Consider the following 23,651-nt stretch of genomic DNA (forward strand, 5'->3'; position numbering starts at 1 on the left):
TCAAACCCTACCATCAGCTCTTACCAACTGAAATCAGGGCACATCTGACCAGGCCATGGTTTTCCAGTCATCTAGAGTCCAACCAATATAGTCACAAGCCCAGGAGAGATGCTGCAGGCCATGTTGTGCTTTTAGCAAAGGCACTTGCATTGGTCATAGCTGCTATAGCCCATGAATGCCAAATTTTGCTGCACTATCTTAATGGATAAGTTTGTTGTACGTCCCACATTGATTTCTGCAAATATTTCACGCAGTGTTGCTTGTCTGTTAGCGCTGATAATACTACACAAACACCGTTGCTCTCGCTCATTGTCTGTGGCGAGAGATAATGCTTGAAATTTGGTTTTCTTGGTACACTCTTGACACTGTGTATCTCGGGATATTGAATTCCCTAATGATTTCCAATGGAATTTCCCACGTATCTAGCTCCAACTCCCATTCTGTCTTCAAAGTCTGTTAATTCCCATTGTGCGCCCATAATCACATCGGAAACCTTTTCACATGAATCCCCAGAGTATAAATGCAACTCAACCAATCCACCACCCTTTTTATACTTTGTGCATATGATAACACTACTGCCATCTGTGTATATATGTGCATATCACTATCCCATGATTTTTGTCAACTCAGTGTAATTTTGGCAGTACAGAATCCGTTGTCCAATTCAAAATTTCTCACTATCGTGGTGAAGTCCAGTGGAAGCTGCAGCATTTAAAATGTATTTTCTTAAGTATATTAACATAGGTTGGATCAGTGCCTTGTAACAAGTGCTGTTGAACTGGAGTTAAAGGTTTGCTCAAAATGCATGAATTCTAGACAAACCAGTAATACATACACATGGTTCTGCTCTATACATAATGGATACATACAGTATATATGCCACTGAGTGATCCAGAACATTATGACCATCTGCTTAACAGTGTTGGCCCATCTATGGAACACTGTGCAGTGTCTATTATGTGTCTGAGATGGATTTGACAAGCTCTTCACAGGTTTCTGGAGGTAGGCGGCTCCAGATGTCCACACACAGGTCATGCAGTTCCTATAAATTAGAGGCCAGTGGTATGCAGGTGCTGGCGAAATTGGTGGCCAAACTGTCAGTGTAATTTCACTATTGTACTCACCACATCACTGTAGCACAGTTATGGCTTTGTGACATGGATAGTTACTCTGCTGGAAGATAACCTCACTATTGGGAAAGACATCATGCACGAAACAATGCAGGTGGTCTGCAATAATGTTTATGTATCTCACTGCTTTCATGACGACTTGAGCCACTATAGTAGGTCTCATGGAAACCCAGGTGAATGTCACCCATAGCCTGATACTACCCCCTGCTGACCTTTGTCAACCTGGCATAGCCAGAAATGTGATTCATCTTAGCAGATGACACATTAGGACACATTAGCTTCCCATGGATATTTCCGACTGACTCTATAACACCTGTAGGTCTGACCCGTGCGTTAATGGACCAGTTATCCGGCATCCTCAACTGGCCGCATGTGTGAATTTCCTCGACAGGCCATGTTCATGAAGTTCATAAGTTTCCCTGTGATTTTCACGTAACAGCAAGTTACAGTTGCTACCAGTATGATGGAGTGGACCAATGACAGCCTTGAAAAAATTGAGTAGTTGTACCATGAAAGACCTTGTTTGTGGAAAATGACCCATGGACATTACACGAACAAGAGTATAAAAAAAAAATAGGGTGTACAAAGAAATTGTTAGACGATGTGGAGCAAAGTGCAATAAAAAAAATAAGCTACAAAATTTGAGACAAAAGTTTCAAAAAAGTCCTCGGACAAGTGGAGGCCTCTGAAAGAAATGGAAAAAGGAAAGGATGAATTGTATCAACAAATAAAAAGTTCAGTATAAAATATATTTTTCTTGATTTCACATTTATAAAATGCTAATCATTTTTGATAGCTCAAGCAGTCACCTTTAGATTATTAAAAGTTTGTTACAATGAGTAACTCATAACATGTAGTACAAACATGTACTTTTAATGACGCTAATTGTGTGTTTGTACTACATATGCCAAGTTAATCATTGTAACCAAAATTTAATGCTGTGAAGATGACAGTATGAGCAATCAAAACAGGTCATCAGTTTGCGATTGTGTGATCAAGATAAATAAAATTTATACTGAAAATCAAGATTGTGTACTCCACAACCTTGACCACGTCAAGTTTACTATAACAATAAAAAGTTGCTTGTACTATGTCCATTGTTTTATGAGTATTAAGAGTTACTTTACTTTACAAAGTATTAAGAATGCCCTCTTCCTAAAGTATCAGAGCTTCACGATTCTCAGGGGATTGCTGATAACTCAGAAAGCCAACTTTTGTCTTGGTGAAATGCATTCACAAATTACTGTGTCTTTTTTTCTGTAGCATTAGGCCCACAATTTCCAAAAATAAAAACATAACATTTAAATAGAATTAGCTGTACCAGACGCTATGCCTGAACTAGTGTGTGCTAACAAGAGTGAATTGTACTCACCTAGAAGTGCATGAACCTTGCCGTGGAGGTATTGAATAGAATTGGGGAGAAGAGGAGCTTGTGGCACAACTTGACTAGAAGAAGGGATCGGTTGGTAGGACATGTTCTGAGACATCGAGGGATCACCAATTTAGTATTGGAGGGCAGCGTGGAGGGTAAAAATCGTAGAGGGAGACCAAGAGATGAATACACTAAGCAGATCCAGAAGGATGTAGGCTGCAGTAGGTACTGGGAGATGAAGAAGCTTGCACAGGATAGAGTAGCATGGAGAGCTGCATCAAACCAGTCTCAGGACTGAAGACGACGACGACAACAACAAAAGTGCATTGACATTATACGAACTGATTTTTTAATTAGTCCTCGTAGTTGTCAGGTTCAGTATCTCAGAGACTCTGAATAATATCTTTATGGCTGGGCATGTTGCCTTGCAGCAGTCCATTTTTTCACCCATTTTGTGCGATTTTCCTTTTGAGAGATGTGAGTACATAGTGTATAAACTGCTCCCCAGTTTTCTTTCTCCTATCATCCATAACTACTTCTTGATGATACAGATGGGTTTTAAAATCTGATAACATGCTGCAATCAAATAATGCCATAAAGACGCAACACTGTACAGTATACATTCAGCTAGACGCAGTCAGAACTACTGAAATCCATCGCCTGTGGCATCTAGCATATTGAGCATGCACTCCTGTTCTGGATGTACAGATAAACAACAAAACTCCAATTAACCCCACACTTGGAAGGACCCAGCCTACGGTCAGATTGAAGAGATTTGATCTGGTGGGCAGAGCCTGCATGTTAGTGGATAATGAAAAGCCTGAGATCAACAGGCCAAATCTGTCTGCAGAACTGGTCCACCTCAAAAAGCCACTAGTGTGTGGCCAACTATTGCCATTGATTCACTGTGCAATCTCAATGATCCTGTGACCACTGCAGTTATAACCGGCAATGTCATTGGGTCAACATGAGATCATTTAGGGGTCATTTGCTGTGAAGTTCTATGTTTATGTGCTTCAAACCAAGTGTGCCTACATCAGCATTGTACTTTGTCATCAGAGCTGCCATAAGGCACCAGTTATACTGCTTTACAAAATGGGCAAACCTCTGATCTTCCTGTTCAGTGATAAGGCATGGATGTCAATCACATTGTCCTATACTTGGAGTTTCGGCATCCTTCAACTGTTGTCCACAGACGCTCAATATTGTAGCATGCTGACCAGCTTCGTTATTCCCAAGATGCTCCTTCCCAGATGCCAGGCTATAACAATCTGCCATTTGTAAAAGTGGTGTATGTCCATGGATTTCCCTGTTGTGACTCATATCAGTGTCAGAATAATTCCCCATTCGTATCTGCTCTACCTATATACCTTTCCTTACCGCATCACACACTCGTGACGCTACAAGTTTGGTATTCCATTTCATGATGGACAATGCTCATAATGTTTATCTCATCAGTATATACACATTCTCTGCTACAGATAAAATATGTAGATACATACTGTAACTGATTATTGTAAAAGTTAAAAATTTGAATCGGTTTTAACCAGTTACAGTTGAAGTGGCATTTGAAGCAAATGTGCAAGTTGCTTTTTTCCATGTTTGTTCACATATGGGCTTGCACATTTCTGTATACAGATTTTCTTTGTAGACCTCTCTTCCCTTGCCCAATGAAAATCAGATAAACATATTTTTACCATTTGTTTATTATCTTTGAGCTTGGTAATGTAGTTTTTCATGTTTACTTTTTCAGTTAAATATCTATGAATGACTTCACCAGTTCCTCTTGCATGCTTGGCACCATACGTCCGTACAAATAGTTACACCCCTTATTATGTACTTGCATCTACTGTTATCTGCTTTGCATTTCTTCGTGTTGTCACATTTTTGACTTCATATAATACATGCCTTACATGTATACTGAAAAACATAATTAATATAGTGTTTGGCAAATGCATCCTGAAGGCCTTATGAAAAACACCAGGCTCATTGGTGAATGTGTACTGGGAAAATATTTGTTAACGTTTAGTTTTTGTACTAATTTTAATACTGAATCAAAGATTTTATAATAACTGCAGTGAATTTTGTTTTGGGAGAGAGGATGGATTGGTAAGGGGGCAGGAGGTAATGTAGCATGTTTCTGGATTTACTATGGTACAAGTTCTATATCTCTTTAATTATATCTTTTATATTTGTGTGGTTTCTGTCCAGAAATTCTGAGAGAATAGTGGATGTCACTAGCTGATGTTTCAAGTGTTTTTTGAACTTGGGAATATATTGTCAAATCAAGAGACTGAATTAATAATAATAATGATAATGATACTACTAATAATAATAGGACTGTTTGAAATAGTGGACTGTTTCTAAAAAGTGGTCTCTGTGTTGGCATCTTCTTTAGATAGGAAAAAAGGGAGTATACCACATGATAATGTGAATTAAATGCTCCTGGTGGAGTATTGTCTTGAGTTGAGTTGGAATGTGAAGGTCTTGGACCGTTGTTTTGCGTGTTCTCTATTGGTTCAAATGGCTCTGAGCACTATGGGACTTGACATCTGTGGTCATCAGTCCCCTAGAACTTAGAACTACTTAAACCTAACTAACCTAAGGACATCACACACATCCATGCCCGAGGCAGGATTCGAACCTGCGACCGTAGCAGTCGCGCGGTGTTCTCTATTGTTTATACTTCTAAATATAATGTGAAGTGCATAAACAGCAATGTTCACTAGGTGTCAATTTCTCATGTTTTCATTAATACATTACTTGACATGAATTGTTATAATTCTGGTAGCTGATAACTGTTTCTTTCAGAAAGTTTCCTGTCCAGAGGACAACATTGAATTTGAAGGTGCCCTATTTTGTGAAGGAAAATTTCCACACAGAATATCAGGGCAGCCTCCGAAGGCTAGAAATGTCAGTTGAAGAGGAATATATTAACAACCTGCGGCATGCATGTCACAGGGAAAAGAATTACAGTAAGTTACCTTTTGAGCTCTTTTGTAAGATCTTTTATTGTCAAACTTTACCTTCTTTTTTTTCTCTACTCCCATAGATTATACTTATAGTAGGCCTATTTATTGGGGGGGAAAAAAAAAAAAAAAAAAAAAAAAAACCAGACCCATGTGAGTATTTTCATGTCGGTAGACTGAACCGCAACTTGAAGCTCTCTCCTTTGTTGAGATTAGAATGCTGTTTATTAACAATAGAAATGGATGTAGTCATAATTGAACTCTTCATCACATTGATTACCAATTCTTAAAAATTTTTTTAACTAAAAGATAATGAGAATAATTACTCAGATAGGGATGTGACCCGCTCGCTTTGTCTGTTTGAGACATTCAAGGGAATGCAGAGTTACATAATGTTTTTTGGTGTCTAGCCATATTTTCAGAAGGTTTTTTTTTTTTTTTTTTTTTTTTTTTTCCCCCTGCCCCCAACTCTGCCTGTTTCTACTTCTCTTGTGGGAATGGGTTTCTGTATTTTTGACTGCAGACTGTAATTTTTCTTGTAGAAGGATGGCCTGTATTACATACCTTATTCTACCACTTGTGTAGACTTGAATTTTTTTTCATACCTCAAGTTTGGTTATACTGTAGTAAGTTTATATGCATGTTATTATCTTAGTCATTTCGCCCTTGAGACCATGTCTGCTACATAATGTGTCTCACATTTTTTTCTCAGGTTCTGCTTGTATGTCTCATTTGCTAGTGGTTTTACAACTTGAAATATGTTTATCTAGATCTGGAATTATTTTCTCCCCTAGTTTAATAGGCCCTGTCTATGAATTATCTTTGTAACAAAAAATTCGTAGCTACCTCTGTTGTTTACATTGCCATTTTGCATGCCTCTAAATGGTGTGTATGTAGACAGTTAGCTACAGTTTAAGGCGCCCTGTACGTCTCCTCTCCTCTCCTCTCCTATCCTATCCTCTCCTCTCCTCTCCTGCAACCGTTTTTAGTGGTATAGCTGCAAACCAACTGTGGGATTGTAGATAGCGCTCTTTCACCATCTAACCAAACACTTTTCTGCTTGCCCCCATGGAAAAACGCATAGATTTTATATTGCTCTTCTGGCAATAAATAAATAAATAAAAAATGTGTAGTAAGTCAGGTACTTTACTGTGATGACTAAAGTAAGTAGAGGATAACATTCTCTGCAGTGATTGATTGTGTTCTGGGAACTGCTGTTGTAAAAATTACTGTTGCAAGGGTTACTTATTGGAGTTTGTTTGAAAGGTATTCTTAGTTAGTCTTGCATAAGTGGGTTGCAGCATTTTGTCATTATCATAGATAACTGAATTCTTGCTCTGCCACACCAACAGATCTTCATTAAGCCTAAACTTCAAGAGAAACTTGCATTAAAATACTTTCTGGTGATTGGTTGTAGAATATTCTGTAGCCCCATGATGTTATAAGACTGATTTTATATTATTGCCACGTTACAATTGTTGTGAGTTAAAACTTATACTTTGAAGTTCACACGTAACACCAGACCCCAATCTTCCTTAATAATTTAAAAGTAGATGTTGAGACTGTACAGTGTCAGTCAGATATTCCTGTTTTATATTTCTCGTTTGTTGAAAAACATAACTTGTGTTGTCATCTTCTTTAAGACCTTAGATCCTGTACTGACTCGAACCTGGCTTTTTCTGTCTGCTCTTCATTGAATATTTCTACTCATAATTAGTGATTACACGTACCTTTCTTCCTGTCTTCCGTCGTCCAGATGGTTACTCAGCTAAATATACCTAGCTGTCAGAAATTTTTTTACCATATGTTTTGAATTACTTTTTATTTTAAATCTGTAACATCCAGGACAATAGCAAGCAATTCTGCTGCTACCTGCCACTAAGGTGGTAACCTCAAATGTGGAAGTTACATTCAAAAAGACTCATGAAACCACATTTTCAAAGTAACAGAAGTCACTAAAATAATTCTTTGAGATAATTATTGAAGAAAATATTGTTTAAAGAATGTTAGTTAATTATTGGAGAATGAATTCCAATATTATTGGTGCAAGGACCTGTCTAGCAAATTTGTATTACAGAAGGAACTGAAAATTGCCTGCTCTTACTATTGAAGCAAATTTTGTGTCGTCATAATTGCAGCAGGTTATCCCCATGTAGAAACTTGTAGTTGTGTCAAGATTTAGTATACACTATCAGACAAAGAAAAACACACAGGATACATAGTTGGTTGTGAATGTAACTTCGTATACGAACATGCCGTATACGAACATGCCATCGGTCGGTATGTAAATGATTAGACTTGCAGTTCTCTGTGACTGGTAGAATAGCCACCAGGTTGCATTAATGTTCTTTGTGTTAAGCGGTGTTTCCAGCCTGACAGGGTATATAAGGGAAGCGAACAGCATCAGATGTGATGTGATCATTTACAAAGGGCACGGTGATGTTTGTACTCATATGGGACAGCATTGTCGACACCTTGCAGTTTTTGAAAGGGGATTCATTGTGAGTCTCCATTTGACCAACTGGTCGAATTGTGGAATATATACTTCTGTGAGACATTCGGGTGTGACGATGGCCCAATGTTGGACTGCATGGGAACAAGCATATTCATCGTCAAAGTTCCGGTTTACTACACTTTACCACAGCAGGGGAGGGATTAATTGTATTGCGCACCAGCCACACTGTAGCCACTTCACATTTGATCTGAGAACAAGTAATGCTCTCCCTGCAACATTCTTTGTTATCCCACACCACTGGTCAGAGACTAACAGCAGCCAGACTAGGGAATCGCCATTCTGTGCGTAGGTTTCTGTTAACACAACACCACACCACACATGGCTGTATTTAAGGTGGTGCCATAACTGGGAAACGTGGATTACTGATGAATGGCATCCCATTGTGTTCAGAGATGAATAACGGCTCTGCACTACCCTGGATGAAAATAGCGGCAGTCTGGAGAGAGGTACTATTATTTCAGTGTTTTGGAGAGGCATATTGGTGTTACTTTTGGCATTTCGGTGTGGGTAGTAGTCGGGTCTGACTTCAGGTCATGACTGATAGTGATTGAGGAAATCTTACTGCACCAAAGTACGTCACAGACATTCTGTGTTACCTCTCATTGTTTTCAAAAGGACAATGGTTGTTCACACATGGCACGTGTGTCTTTGAACTGTCTTTGTGATATTGAGTTACTTCTGTAGTTACAGAGATCTCCAGACCTGTCCCCAGTAGAATGTATTGTATCAGATCAAATATCAACTCAATACCCCAGTGCCAGTCTCCAGGTTATCAAGGACCAGTTACAACAGTGTGGGCCAGTTTGCCTATGCAGAGGATCCAACAACTGCAACGTCATACTGGTAAATAGGCTCATACTACCAAGTTCTTTGTAAATTTTACTTGATTTTGTAATCTATGAAATAACATCACATACTCTCTTAGTGTGTGAAGTTCCATTTCATGTCGTCTTCTCCTGAGTGCTTCACTTTTCATGTCAGACAATGTATTTAATCTTGTCATGTGTGTAAACTGGAAAAAAGAAGAAATGTGTGTTGTACATTATTTTGTACAACTGAATCAAATTAAAACTTACGATGAGGTACAAGACAGAAAATTTTGTTAACACAAAGTATGCTTGCATTATGGCAGATTTGTTCTATGAGCCTGATTTTGTATACAGCCATATCTAATTTGTAATGTAATACTTTTATTTGATTATTACATTGAGATGAAGACATGGGAGAGCATTGTCTAGTGATTTCCAGACTTTGCTGCAAACATAGTGCACGAAAAGGTAAGAGATCTTAACAAGAGGAATGAGGGTATTGTATACCACTATCGTGAAATTTGCTTTGGTTTTACATTTTATTGTGTCATATGGAAATATGGTGCAAAAAAGATACTCTGTGAGAAACTAGTTTATTGTGCATGCTATTTTTGGTGCTTGTGAGTGGGGTGCGTGTGTATTTGGGGGAGGGGGGGGGGGGGGGGAATCATTGGCAATATTTCTACTGCAACATCACACAAGGGCATCTACAGCTACTGTGGCTAACATGTCAAACAGTGGCCTTGCTGCTTTTCTTTTTGATTGCTTTTTTTCCGTAAGAGCCCAGCCCAGCTAAACAAGGCATACATAGGCATTGCCACAAGTTTTACTATTCTCACTGACATACCATCACCCATATAAAGGAAGATGGCATAAAACCCTTCATGATACAAATCATCCTGCAGTTAATAAACTTAGATTCAGTGATGGTGTGACTATTGTGATGTTGAAGACCAAAGGGCCAGTGATGAATTGCACTGAAAGTGTTTCATTGCAGAAATATTGTACTGCTACATTAAATTAAGAACTACAAAGTATTTTTGAGACCTGAGGGTAAGGAGTTAAATATGCAACAAATCTTTATTATTGAGACCTACTGAGCCTTTCTTCATATTGTCCACATTCACTCTGCTACTCCACTACATTGGTTCCCATTCACTCGTGCTTTGCTCCAAGTCATAGCTGTAACACGTCCTTGGATCCATACGCTTCCTGTATAAACAAAGATGTAGCATAGTGGTTCCACATCCATCATGCGCTCTTAATGGCCTATTTGCCCATTCCATTATACCCTTGTTTAATTGTTGCTCCACTTTCTCTGTGCAGCCTGCTCTCCTACATTTCATCAATTTTTCTGTTTAGTTTACAGCAAAGTACATAGCATACAAATGCAGGTTATCCATGACTAGTACTTTGTTGTTGTTAATTACCTGCTCTCTCTCTCTCTCGTGTGTGTGTGTGTGGGGGGGGGGGGGGGGGGGGGTGTTATATACAGGGTAACTCAGAGGGAATGTTGAAGGAATGTCACATAATTTTTTAGGTGATCCTAGATGTGAAAATAAACCAAAACAGTCCTACGAACATTAGTCTGATTTTTGATTGTTAAGGAACTGGAGCGAGTTGAAGACTACATGCATCCATAATTGATTATGAAGACAGGGTGTGACATTCCCCTGCTTTATTTCATGGTTGATTGTCCTCAGTGTCGACATACTGCGTTGTTACACTGGCTGAAAAATGGGGTTTGTAATTTTGACACTGACTACTGTAAATAATGTAGCTGACAGGTGAACAGTTGCATTTCACACTTCTTTACTTTCACTTTTCACAACCCCACAATAATACAAAATTATGTGGAAAGTTCACGACTGTTTATCTTTCGATAATCCTCATCAGTAGGTTGAAGGCAAACATCCACATACAGCTACAATAATTTACTGTTGAATATTTATGAGCAGTAAAAAACATAACTACGTAATTCACAGTTCCTTTTGAATTATCAGGTATTATGGAACAGACACTGTCATTATTTTAACACAAGACCTAATTGTGTTACACTTATTTCTTGTCTGAAACTGGGGCGTGGACTGACTGTCTCGGGCAAAAATTTGGGCCCTTATATAATATCCTCACACTAATAGGTTCTTGAACCGTGTCATTTGCCACAGTTTCTGTTTTTCCCATGGTTGAGTTTTGTTTGGAGTTTCCGCGCTTTCCTAGAGGGCGTTGCAGAGCCTCCGCGAGTGCGCTGCTAGCGCGTCCGGTGGGAGGAGGCGGTGTGTTACGTGCCGAGGGCGGACAAGGCAGTTAGAGATGTGTGTTTGGACCTGCATGTTGGTTCTGGAGTGGAACACTCGGTCCCTCTATGCTAAGTCTGTATGGGACCAAAAAACCCGGGGCGTGAGGGCATAAGTGGCTGTAATTCCTGTGGACAACGTTGGTTTCCGTTCATGGGATGTGGAAGCTATGAAGTCTGTCGGCGGCTGCCAATAACCTCCAGAAGGTGGTGGTTTCACTGAAAGTAAGATTTTTTTCGTCTAGTTTGTGCAACGGTCATCGTCTGGCCGGACCGATATCCCAATTTTGTGGGGGCTATTAATAACTATGTGGCAACGTTTCTCTGCTTTGAGTTTGTGATCGGAAATTGCCTCTCGTGTGTGTTACTGCCTCCTTGCTGACTCACTTATGGTGCATGTCATTAAAAAAGAAAGAAAAAATTTTTGGCTGTGGATCTTCTGCAAGCCGTTGTTTTCCCATGGATGGTGTAGGTCACTGTTTGGATAAGCACGTCGTAAAATGTTTAAATAACCTTGTACTGTCTGGCAGAGAGAGAGAGAGTGAACTGTAGCCAATTAATTTTGTGGATGTCTGAATTGTGAGATTATGTTAATGTTCGCTAATATCTGTTGTGTTTTAGTACGTAGGCATATTTAACTTTAGTCACTGTTATTGTGTACATATTCTTGTGTTAAGGAGTTTGGTTCCCGTGGCATTTAAGTGCTCTATTTAATTATATTGAAGGTAGTGCTAGAGTTTCTATTTGGTAATCCTCCTAGCCACGACTGATGTCGGTTGCTCGGTCTGTCTGAAATGTTGGATCTATTTGGTAGAGACCGTTGCTGACTTGCTCTCCTCAGTCCCGAATTCCCGTATTGATACTACGGCGGTAGTTCTGCCGGAATCTCATTTGCAGAAGTTATCAATTCTTGTGAGCACAAATAAAGCTACTTTGCCTATGTAATTTTTGTCCGCTGGCCAGCAAGCTTTGGGTAATGATTAAAAATTGTCAGCTGGTCTTCGTCCAACTTAGTGGTTCATGTTAGGTGAGTTCCATTTCCAGTTTGGGTAAATGTTTCCTCCTCCTGGTGCAGTCATCCTCTTTCCCGAGCCACGCAGGGGTAAGAGTTGCCCGAGCGTCTGTTGCTGCTCAGTGTTCCAGGAGAATGAAGTAAGGGGTTAATTATCTACTCCACCGCTATGCCCAAGAAAGCCGAATTAGAGTAGTTCTGGATAACCTAAGTATTTTACACTACTAAGGTTGTTCTATGTTTGGAGAAATTGCTGTTAAGTAAAATTTAGCCTTCTGTGTTGGTAGACCGGTGTATTCGACAATCCAACATTGTTATAGAACTGAAAGACTTGGTTTTGATGCATTTGCTGAGACGTGACTTAATTATTTGCTATTGATATAATTGCTGTAAATAAATTTTCTTTAATCTGTTGTTATAATTCTTAATGATTGATTGTCCTTAACAGTGTCACATTTAATGTATGTCTGACTGCCCCATGTATCACCTACTAACTTCATTCAGAGACTGAAAAGGTGATCCTTGCTCTAGTCTATGGGACTTTATTAACCGTTGATCTTTATCATTTATGGTCTTAAATATATGTCTGTTAAAAGGAGTAATTATAGATTCCTATTGTTTATTAAGTAAGTCTTAAGTTATATATCAAATATTACGAGTGCAAATACTCTCTCATTGTTACAATTGCTTGCTCTGTGATTTGCACTGAAGGGTGTGACAATAAATTCAAAATCTAAAGTGAAGTGTTGGGGCGAATTAATCCTTTCCCGTATCATTACTTTTAAAGATAACTGATTGTTTGCGACTTGTTATTGAAATTAGTTGGGAGAATAGTTTATTGATTGACCCTGTAGAAAAGTATATCAGTACTGACACTATACATTGTTTGATGTTTAATTTACAGAAATTGCGATTATAACTTAACTCATTCAGTCGACTGAATACATAGAAAACTTCCTTCTTTTTAACAGTTTCTTCTACTGCAAGAGTTAGGCCGAATTATTTATTTAAATCATGAAATTAACAGATACCATTCCACAAACAAGACTTTTGACAAAACTGTTAATTACTTTGGAATTAATTAAGGGCTGGCTTTGCTAACATGTTTTTGAATAGAGCCAAACAGATCCTTTAAGAATACTATTAGTTGTTCCTGCAAATGTTTATAATTAGTACAGAATTTATATTTGTTTATATGTTAACAATAGAATTTAAGTTATGAAACAATTACTAATTTCACCCTATAACAAAAGATACTAACAAGGAATAGTCTAAATAAATTAGAAAATCAATTACGTACATAAAACTAAGCACAAAATTAGATCTGGTGTTATATTCTTTAAAACTGAGGGCCAATCTTTCTCTTTTATGAAAATGCAGATTTTACTGACGTTTGTTAATGGTAAGTAGTCAGACATGAAAAAAAAAAAAAAAAAAAAAAAAAAAAAAAAAAAAAAAAATTAAGGAGGCAGATGACAAAACAAGAGGGGAAGTAAAAATATCCCAGCTTTCTTCATCACAAGATGTGATTATTGCTTACTGAAACACTGTGGTGGACAGTTTAATGGTGGAACAGATGACCGATCCGTCCTACAAGTGTCCAAAACGTTGGAGGGTGTGTTGTGTTGCACATCAAACATCATCTTGGCAGGCTTTAACGCAGGCAACAGTACCGGTGATGTGAGTAACAAGTTCTTCACGTGTATCCACCTTCATAGTGTACACATCCCCCTTTAACCAGCCCCATAAATAGAACGGGGTTATGTCAGGTAATTCAGCAAGATAGTTAATGGTTCAGACACAGCCCATCCACTGTTGAGAAAATGTGTTATTCAGATACTGGGACACTGTGGTGCAGTGAATCGGTGATCCAATCATGCTGCAGGTACACTTGTAGTCATTGGAGTGTCACATCTTCCAACAGTGCAGGTAGGTCTTCTGTTAGGAAATGTGCATGTGCTGCAGCTTGTTTCCCTAGTGTCATGTGGGTTCTTCATCATGAGAATTGCAGGCGTTCACGATACCATTGCATATAAATGTAGCCTCATCTGTAAATGAAGTTTATTGCATGACGTCTCTGTGTACAACCAACCATTCTCAAAGTTGTTGTTTGCTTATTGAGTCATCTGGATGCAGATGTTGCAGGGCTGCACATGGAATGGGTACAAGCCCATAGAATGTAATGTACACCCACCCGCATTTGTGAAATATCGAGCTGACGGCAAGTGCGCCATGTACTGGTGGAAGGACTCTGTTGTACCTTTGCAATTAATGTCTTCGCTTTCCTCAACTGACTGGACAGCCTCATGTTCTGATTTTATGGGTACACTGGGTAGTATTATGGATTCACATAAGGTTTGAAAAACCATGGGAAATTCCCTGGCACACGGGGTTCGTCGACAGGGAAACATCTCTGGTATTCTGTCACAGCCGCGTGGGCACTGCCATGATAGTGCCTATACACAAACATGTCTGCATATTCTGCGTGAGTGAATGTATGCAGCATATTGGTAGTCACAGAAAAAAGATTTTGCTCAATGAAACAACACTTAAGCATAACATGCACAATCTCACAACTGCTCACTGATCCAACCCATTATTACACAGTGGGTATGATTTCATTGTTGCATCTGTCCGATGTCACAGTGCTGTCATTTGTTGGAGAACCCCCACACCTCTTGCAGGATGGTTCAATCACCTGTCACACCATTATTAAGGCCAACACAGTACCTACGCAGTATTTCGGTAAGTAATATTCACACTGAATGAGATTTTCACTCTGCAGCAGAGTGTGCGCTGATATGAAACTTCCTGGCAGATTAAAACTGTGTGCCGGACCAAGACTCGAACTCGGGACCTTTGCCTTTCGGTGGCAAGGGCTCACAGAGCTACCCAAGCACGACTCACGGCCCGTCCTCATAGCTTTACTTCTGCCAGTACCTCGTCTCCTACCTTCCAAACTTTACAGAAGCTCTCCTGCGAACCTTGCAGAACTAGCACTCCTGAAAGAAAGGATATTGCAGAGACATGGCTTTGCCACAGCCTGGGAATTGTTTCCAGTTTTAATCTGCCAGGAAGTTTCAATATTCACACTTGTCTTCATATTTATGGACTTCTCCAGTTTATTTTCACATGTAGAATCACTCTGTAAACAGGTGTGCGTGTTTTCTTAACTAACAGTTTTTTGGTTTTCAGGAAACTTATTTAGGATTCTTAAGTTTCATTAATTGCATTTTTTCCAGGGGATACGATGATCTGGAAGGCACGGAATTTTGGGGACAGGGACTTATTTCATAGAGCTCAAAATATTCCTACGCCTCATTGTAACAAACTTCAGGAACTTCATGCATATCACTGATCGCGTTTTCCTTCAATTCCTCCGACTGTTTGCAGACTGCTGTGACTCAGAGAAGAAAATCGCCAAAACAAGAGAACCTATTTTAATTTATAAAGGTTGTTTTTGTCGCTTGTATATTTGTGAATATATTGTACAGAAGAAGGTGTATAGTACATACAAAGATAGTTTGTTAGCCTGTGATTTAATCTATGTCACTGGTTAAGACTTTATTTCTTAAAGAATGTTCCCTCTATGGAATGGACTTGCAATTGCATCACAAAAAGCACCGTTCAGATAAAGAATGACTAGTCACTTTTCAAATTGAATATTGCTGAGTTTACTTACCCTTTTTGAGAACACAAAAATGAAGAGGCAATTTTTATATATTTGTATGTATTCTTTGTACATGTAATGCATTTTTCAGAAGTGGTTTGTTTTGTGTGTATTGTGAAATATCTTTAAGAGTTTCTGTTTCAGTTTAGAAAAGCGAAATTCCTGTTTAGGTGGTTAAAATTTTTTAAAGACTCAGAACCATAAAAGAAATTGTTGGCATTCCAGTTTCATGTCAGCATTAGTGTATGCTAATCAAACAGGCTGCAAAATAATAATCTGTGATGACAGTATCATGCAGAATAATCTGCAGTACTGGAAATACAATTCTGACATGTGATAAGCAAGGTTTAAAGTCGTCATACATGAGTTATGCCTATTTGAGAGATCTGGTGTAGAACTGTTATATGGTGTGATATAGTACTCTTCTAAATGAAGACCAGTGTTCCTTCCATTTTTGGATTTCTTAGCTTTCTCTGTTCTGCAAGGAAACTTCTCTAAGTTCATTGTAAAGAATTTTATAAAATCGTTGTTTTAGTTGATTTTTATTGCAAAAACATTGTATTGCGCATTCCAAAATTGTGACAAAAGACAACATACATGTGCATGACCAGCACAGAATTTGTGGTCTAGTGAAGCTTTTAGTATTTAGGCAGTATTTTATTGAGTGTCACAGGGCATGATTTACCATTAAATTAAATATTTATTGTTGATGATGAATTTTAGTTGCTTTTATTGATGCTTCATGATGATGTGCAAGTTCTCAAAAAGAATAGGATAGAAAAAGATTGTCGAATAAAAGCATAGCATCTGCTAGTTGCAGAAAGGGAAGGTAAGTTTTTCTAATTTTGTACTAGTTGAGTTAACTTTTGTTTTAGGAACTGTCTTGTTTTTCTCTTTCTTGAAACGCTAAACATATTTGCTTCCATTGCTTTCATTTTGTAATTACTTTTGTTATCTGTTAAGATGTTAATTTGCAGCATAATGGTGTACTGAAATTCTTTTTGACAGTAATGATAAGAAATTTGATGTGTTTGGCCTCGCTGTGCTGCCAGTGAAGTAAAGTCTACAGAACATACAAGACATGCTCGTAGCAAAGGAGAATGTACTTCTGCTTTTTGTGTGGTCAGCACAGATCATTACTCACATTGGCACCAACACTTCCTTTCAGATGTGATCTGAGATAATTATTTGTTCTTTCTGGAGACTGGCTGAAGTGAAGACATTCTGTGAGTTAATTAAATACTCCCGAAGAGGGGCAGCAGCCTTTCCAGTAGTTGCAGGGGCGACAGTCTGGATGATTGACTGTTCTGGCCTTGTAACACTAACCAAAACGACCTTGCTGTGCTGGTACTGTGAACGGCTGAAAGCAAGGGGAAACTACAGCCGTAATTTTTCCCGAGGGCATGCAGCTTTACTGTTTGGTTAAATGATGATGGCGTCCTCTTGGGTAAAATATTCCAGAGGTAAAATAGTCCCCCTTTCGGATCTCCGGGTGGGGACTACTCAAGAGGACGTCATTATCAGGAGAAAGAAAACTGGCGTTCTACGGATCGGAGTGTGGAATGTCAGATCCCTTAATCGGGCAGGTAGGTTAGAAAATTTAAAAAGGGAAATGGATAGGTTAAAGTTGGATATAGTGGGAATTAGTGAAGTTCGGTGGCAGGAGGAACAAGACTTTTGGTCCGGCGAATACAGGGTTATAAATACAAAATCAAATAGGGGTAATGCAGGAGTAGGTTTAATAATGAATTAAAAAATAGGAGTGTGGGTAAGCTACTACAAACAGCATAGTGAATGCATTATTGTGGCCAAGATAGACACGAAGCCCACGCCTACTACAGTAGTACAAGTTTATATGCCAACTAGCTCTGCAGATGACGAAGAAATTGAAGAAATGTACGCTGAAATAAAAGAACTTATTCAGATAGTGAAGGGAGACGAAAATTTAATAGTTATGGCTGACTGGAATTCGGTAGTAGGAAAAGGGAGAGAAGGAAACATAGTAGGTGAATATGGATTGGGGGGAAGAAATGAAAGAGCATGCCACCTGGTAGAATTTTGCACAGAGCATAACTTGATCATAGCTAACACTTGGTTCAAGAATTGTAAAAGAAGGCTGTATACATGGAAGAAGCCTGGAGATACTGACAGGTTTCAGATGGATTATATAATGGTAAGACAGAGATTAAGGAACCAGGTTTTAAATTGTAAGACATTTCCAGGGGCAGATGTGGACTCTGACCACAATCTATTGGTTATGAATTGTAGATTAAAACTGAAGAAACTGCAAAAAGGTGGGAATTTAAGGAGATGGGACCTGGATAAACTCACTAAACAAGAGGTTGTACAGAGTTTCAGGGAGAGCATAAGGGAACAATTGACAGGAATGGGGGAAAGAAATACAGTAGAAGAAGAATGGGTAGCTTTGAGGAACGAAGTAGTGAAGACAGCAGAGGATCAAGTAGGTAAAAAGACGAGGGCTAGTAGAAATCCTTGGGTAACAGAAGAAATATTGAATTTAATTGATGAAAGGAGAAAATATAAAAATGCAGTAAATGAAGCAGGCACAAGGGAATACAAACGTCTCAAAAATGAGATTGACAGGAAGTGCAAAATGGCTAAGCAGGGATGACTAGAGGACAAATGTAAGGATGTAGAGGCTTATCTCACTAGGGGTAAGATAGATACTGCCTACAGGAAAATTTAGAGACCTTTGGAGAAAAGAGAACCACTTGCATGAATATCAAGATCTCAGATGGAAACCCAGTTCTAAGCAAAGAAGGGAAAGCAGAAAGGTGGAAGGAGTATATAGAGGGTCTATACAAGGGCGATGTACTTGAGGACAATATTATGGAAATGGAAGAGGATGTAGATGAAGATGAAATGGGAGATATGATACTGCGTGAAGAGTTTGACAGAGCACTGAAAGACCTAAGTCGAAACAAGGCCCCAGGAGTAGACAACATTTCATTAGAACTGCTGACAGCCTTGGGAGAGCCATTCCTGACAAAACTCTACCACCTGGTGAGCAAGATGTACGAGACAGGCGAAATACCCACAGACTTCAAGAAGAATATAATAATTCCAATCCCAAAGAAAGCAGGTGTTGGCAGATGTGAAAATTAATGAACTATCAGTTTAATAAGTCACGGCTGCAAAATATTAACGCGAATTCTTTACAGACGAATGGAAAAACTAGTAGAAGACGACCTCGGGGAAGATCAGTTTGGATTCCGTAGAAATATTGGAACACGTGAGGCAATACTGACCCTACGACATATCTTATAAAATAGATTAAGGGAAGGCAAACCTACGTTTCTAGCATTTGTAGACTTAGAGAAAGCTTTTGACAATGTTGACTGGAATACTCTCGTTCAAATTCTGAGGGTGGCAGGGGTAAAAACAGGGAGGGAAAGGCTATTTTCAATTTGTACAGAAACCAAATGGCAGTTATTAGAGTCGAGGGACATGAAAGGGAAGCAGTGGTTGGGAAGGGAGTGAGACAGGGTTGTAGCCTTACCCCGGTATTATTCAATCTGTATATTGAGCAAGTAGTGAAGGAAACAAAAGAAAAATTCGGAGTAGGTATTAAAATCCATGGAGAAGAAATAAAAACTTTGAGGTTCGCCGATGACATTGTAATTCTGTCAGAGACAGCAAAGGACTTGGAAGAGCAGTTGAATGGAATGGATAGTGTCTTGAAAGGAGGATATAAGATGAACATCAACAAGAGCAAAATGAGGATAATGGAATGAAGCCGAATTAAGTCGGGTGATGCTGAGGGAATTAGATTAGGAAATGAGACACTTAAAGTAGTAAAGGAGTTTTGCTATTTGGGGAGCTAACTAACTGATGATGGTCGAAGTAGAAAGGATGTCAAATGTAGACTGGCAATGGTAAGGAAAGCGTTTCTGAAGAAGAGAAATTTGTTAACATCGAGTATAGATTTAAGTGTCAGGAAGTCGTTTCTGAAAGTATATGTATGGAGTGTAGCCATGTATGGAAGTGAAACGTGGATGGATGATAACTAGTTTGGACAAGAAGAGAATAGAAGCTTTTGAAATGTGGTGCTACAGAAGAATGCTGAGGATTAGATGGGTAGATCACGTAACTATGGAGGAGGTACTGAATAGAATTGGGGAAAAGAGGAATTTGTGGCACAACTTGACTAGGAGAGGGGATCGGTTGGTAGGACAAGTTCTGAGGCATCAAGGGATCACCAATTTAGTATTGGAGGGCAACGTGGAGGGTAAAAATCGTAGAGGGAGACCAAGAGATGAATACACTAAGCAGATTCAGAGGGACGTAGGTTGCAGTAGGTACTGGGAGATGAAGAAGCTTGCACAGGATAGAGTAGCATGGAGACCTGCATCAAACCAGTCTCAGGACTGAAGACCACAACAACAACAACAACAATTAAATACTTGAAACATGTACAATTTTATATTATGAGGCACAGAAGTCATTGTTGGAGAGTAGAAAACCTTGGTAACACAATACTGTGATACTACTCAGTTTCAGTGTAGCAGAAGTTTTTGCATGATAATAACAGTGATGATTGCATTTGTAAAGAACATTGGAGTAGGGGCTAGACTTGTAAAAGAATGAAAATCCATAAGCGTGTGATCATTGCATCACCAAATCAGTCAGTTCCAACATGTTTAACAAACTGAAACATAAATATAAGCTTTGGAAATTATTAGCAGTTAGGGTCTTCACAGTACTAATGAATAAAAACATGTTTAAGCTTAAGTAGATTATTATTTCATGTTAAATTACAAAACACAGTAGATAGATGACCTTGGAACATGGCGGGCGGTCGGAACAAAAAGATGGTGAGAAGACGACTTGTCGTATTTCCTTTTTTACAATAACATAATATGATCGAAACTCAGAAATAGATCCTAATTAATTTCATAAATATAAATTCTGTTTTAAACTTAGTAGTTCTATCTCCCACATAGCGAAACTTACGGATCTGTTACAATGCCCCCTTCAATGGTGAAGAAAATGTCTCTCATAGATATGGAATCGCAATTGAATTTCACTGTCATGGCATTGAGGTGTAACATTTGATCATAGTACATCGCTTAAAGTTTGTACAAGAATGTGAGATGCCATGACTTGGTGTTAAAGTCTAGAATTACAGCTGCGCTCATTTGTGCGGAATCGACAGGAAACCTGAGGAAATTGTGAAGGGGCCTTCAGTAAACACTTTACAGAGTTAGATATGTTATAGTTCATGAAAAATGAAATGTAAATGTCCTGACAGGGTTGTGGATACGTATCAGAATTGAAAAGTATAAATAGAAATACGAAAACACATCTGGTAAGGAGTAAGAGCATATTCTCATGGAAAAAAGTTCAGTCACAACAGAAATCGACTCTGTACACATGTCGACTCCCTGTGATCCCTACATGATTGAGTGGAAGTCAAATGATAATGTAGAACTATTTTCTGTCTCTTCAGTTTACATAAAGTGCAGCACTAAATGAGGCTGCAGACAGGCTCTCTGATGGGTGAGAATAGTACACAGAATTGATTCCAGACTTTGAGTTTCCAATATATCCATTATTTGCACCATCATTGAGCCTCATATAGGTATGAAGCCACGTACTATAGTTTTCATGATCATTCTATCCAAATTGCATGCAAGTGGATCATCAGGAAGAGGGGAAGCCTTACGATTTTTTAGTACGTAGGTATATGAGACACAGGTATTTTAGTAAAAATTCAAACAACACACAAATGTGTAGCGGTATGAACATGTACATGTGGAAAACTGTCGAAGAAATATGGAAAAGACATGAAATTGGTAAAATTCGAGGAAAACTTGGTATAATATGAAATACATAAAATGGCAAAAACATAGGAAAATTATAGAAATTGAATAAGTATACATGAAAATGGAGACAAAAAGCCATGAAATGAATACTAACTGAAATCAATAAAATTGCATCTTCTAGAGGAGAGTTGACAGATTCTGCATACACTCACCTTAATAGTGGAAAGAGGAGGCATTCTAGAGATGTGTTGTCAAGGTGAAACGGTCATATTATCCCACACATGGGCAATACAATCTTAACATCGGACCATGACTTCTGCATGCAAGATGAAAGTTAGCAGGGGCGGTGATAAACTCTGATAAGACTGTTACACTTCCTCTGGCTACTGATCGTGGTGGTTATTTGCTCATACGATGTTGCTGTCGCTTCATATGCATTTTCACCTGCCAATGATGGTTTTCTAGGACTGCTGTGAACATATCGTAATTTCCGAAGTGTAATCGGGTGTGAATTTCACGAACAGCAGCTGTCATACACCTCCAGAAACCTACATAGCGTTTGTGTTACAAAGAATCAAGTTTTACTTTGGTGTGCAAGGTAGTTGTTTCATCACCTTACAGTTTGTCACCATAGTTTATTGGAGATGCATGTCATGTGCTGGAAATATAATTCTTACATTGGAGTATCAACAGCGTTGGGTTACATACAACTAATAGGTCGGAAACTGCACACTTTGCATGTTGAAGTGCAGTGCCTTAAAAGTGGATGTGTTTATGTTCTAAGATCTTTCCTTTCCCATGTCTCATAAGTCTGTATCCATGGAGATAAACTTCTTCCAATAGTATGACGCCTGTTGGGGAAGCATTCTCGCACATTAATGCTGCTTTATGGGCACATCATCATGCCACACAGCACATTAAATGCATGTCTGCCAACTGTCATGATGAATAATGTTCCATCTTTGACTGCGTGTTGTGCACTGTACACAGTAACACACCCCATCTTGGACACATCGCAAGTTGTGTGTGCAATGGACAACTGACACCACGGATATTGGTGTGTGTGTGTGTGTGTGTGTGTGTGTGTGTGTGTGTGTGTGTGTGTGTGTGTCTTTTGTCTTTTTGGTGTTTATCACCTGTTGCCTGTTCCAGTTGGCAGGATCATTGCGAGAGTGAGGAAGAAATGCATGCGCCATTGTAATACAAGCATTGAGACTGGCAGTCATTGCTTTGAACAGTTACTGTGTGGTGTGTTGTTGTTAAATGGTGTACACTGTGTATGTCCAAAACACAATAAATATGTACTTCTGACCATTAGTTCCCTATCTCAAAATAATCGGTTGTGGACTCAGTTTTGATTTGACCCAAAAGGTTTGAGACGCCTTGTAGGCCTGTATACAGTGTGTTTGTTTTAATTTGAGACACCAAAATGTCTCTAAAACTGCACTTAGTACAAAAAGAAGTTCTAGAAGAAAAGTTAATATTATTAAAGAAGGCATCTGTTTGTGCTGCAACTGATCACCTCCTACGTGGGTGGGGTCAACTCTGTATTTTTAAATGGTAACCTCACATTTTTATTGTGAATTCGGATTTTATGCAAGAAAATACATGTGGTTTACTCAAACCACTTTCTCCATTTGTAGTAGATGGTGCTGTAATCGACAAACGTCAAGTGTGCGTGCATTTGCCATTAAGAACTGACTCATTTGATTCTACATTTCATTTATGGTGTAAATGTAAACCTAAAGGTTGTTCTAAAAGTTGATATTTATGTTCGAAATTTATTTTATTGTTGAAAATTTAATTGTACAGTACAGTATAGTCAGTCATTTCAATGGCAGTTACATGCTATGTTTCACTTGAACCAGGAACAATGATGTGGATATGATAGTTTACTGTTCCCATTGGAATGCTTGGTTTCAATGAGTCCCCTTGCTTCTTAATACTGCTTAATACTGAGGTGCTCGATTTCAGTGAGCATGTGGGTGTTTACACAATATGTGTGTATCAGTGTAAGGTGCACCTGTTGCTGTCACTTCTGGACATTATCTTATTACAATGGTTGTGGTTTTTACTCTGTAAATAGCCACAT

General features: G+C 38.7%; 1 protein-coding gene across 1 annotated transcript in view; it reads left to right on the forward strand.

The window, feature by feature from the left end:
- Window positions 1-16,490, forward strand: part of LOC124709078 (dnaJ homolog subfamily B member 12) — a 128,115-nt gene extending 111,625 nt beyond the window's left edge. The window contains exons 8-9 of the mRNA XM_047240729.1: window positions 5,314-5,477; window positions 15,346-16,490. Coding sequence (XP_047096685.1) covers window positions 5,314-5,477; window positions 15,346-15,461 — 280 coding nt within the window. The 3' untranslated portion in view covers window positions 15,462-16,490. The remainder of the gene's footprint in view (window positions 1-5,313; window positions 5,478-15,345) is intronic.
- The last annotated feature ends 7,161 nt before the right edge of the window (window positions 16,491-23,651 follow it).

Source organism: Schistocerca piceifrons, chromosome 1 (assembly GCF_021461385.2).
Source record: "Schistocerca piceifrons isolate TAMUIC-IGC-003096 chromosome 1, iqSchPice1.1, whole genome shotgun sequence".
Classification (NCBI taxonomy): domain Eukaryota; kingdom Metazoa; phylum Arthropoda; class Insecta; order Orthoptera; family Acrididae; genus Schistocerca; species Schistocerca piceifrons.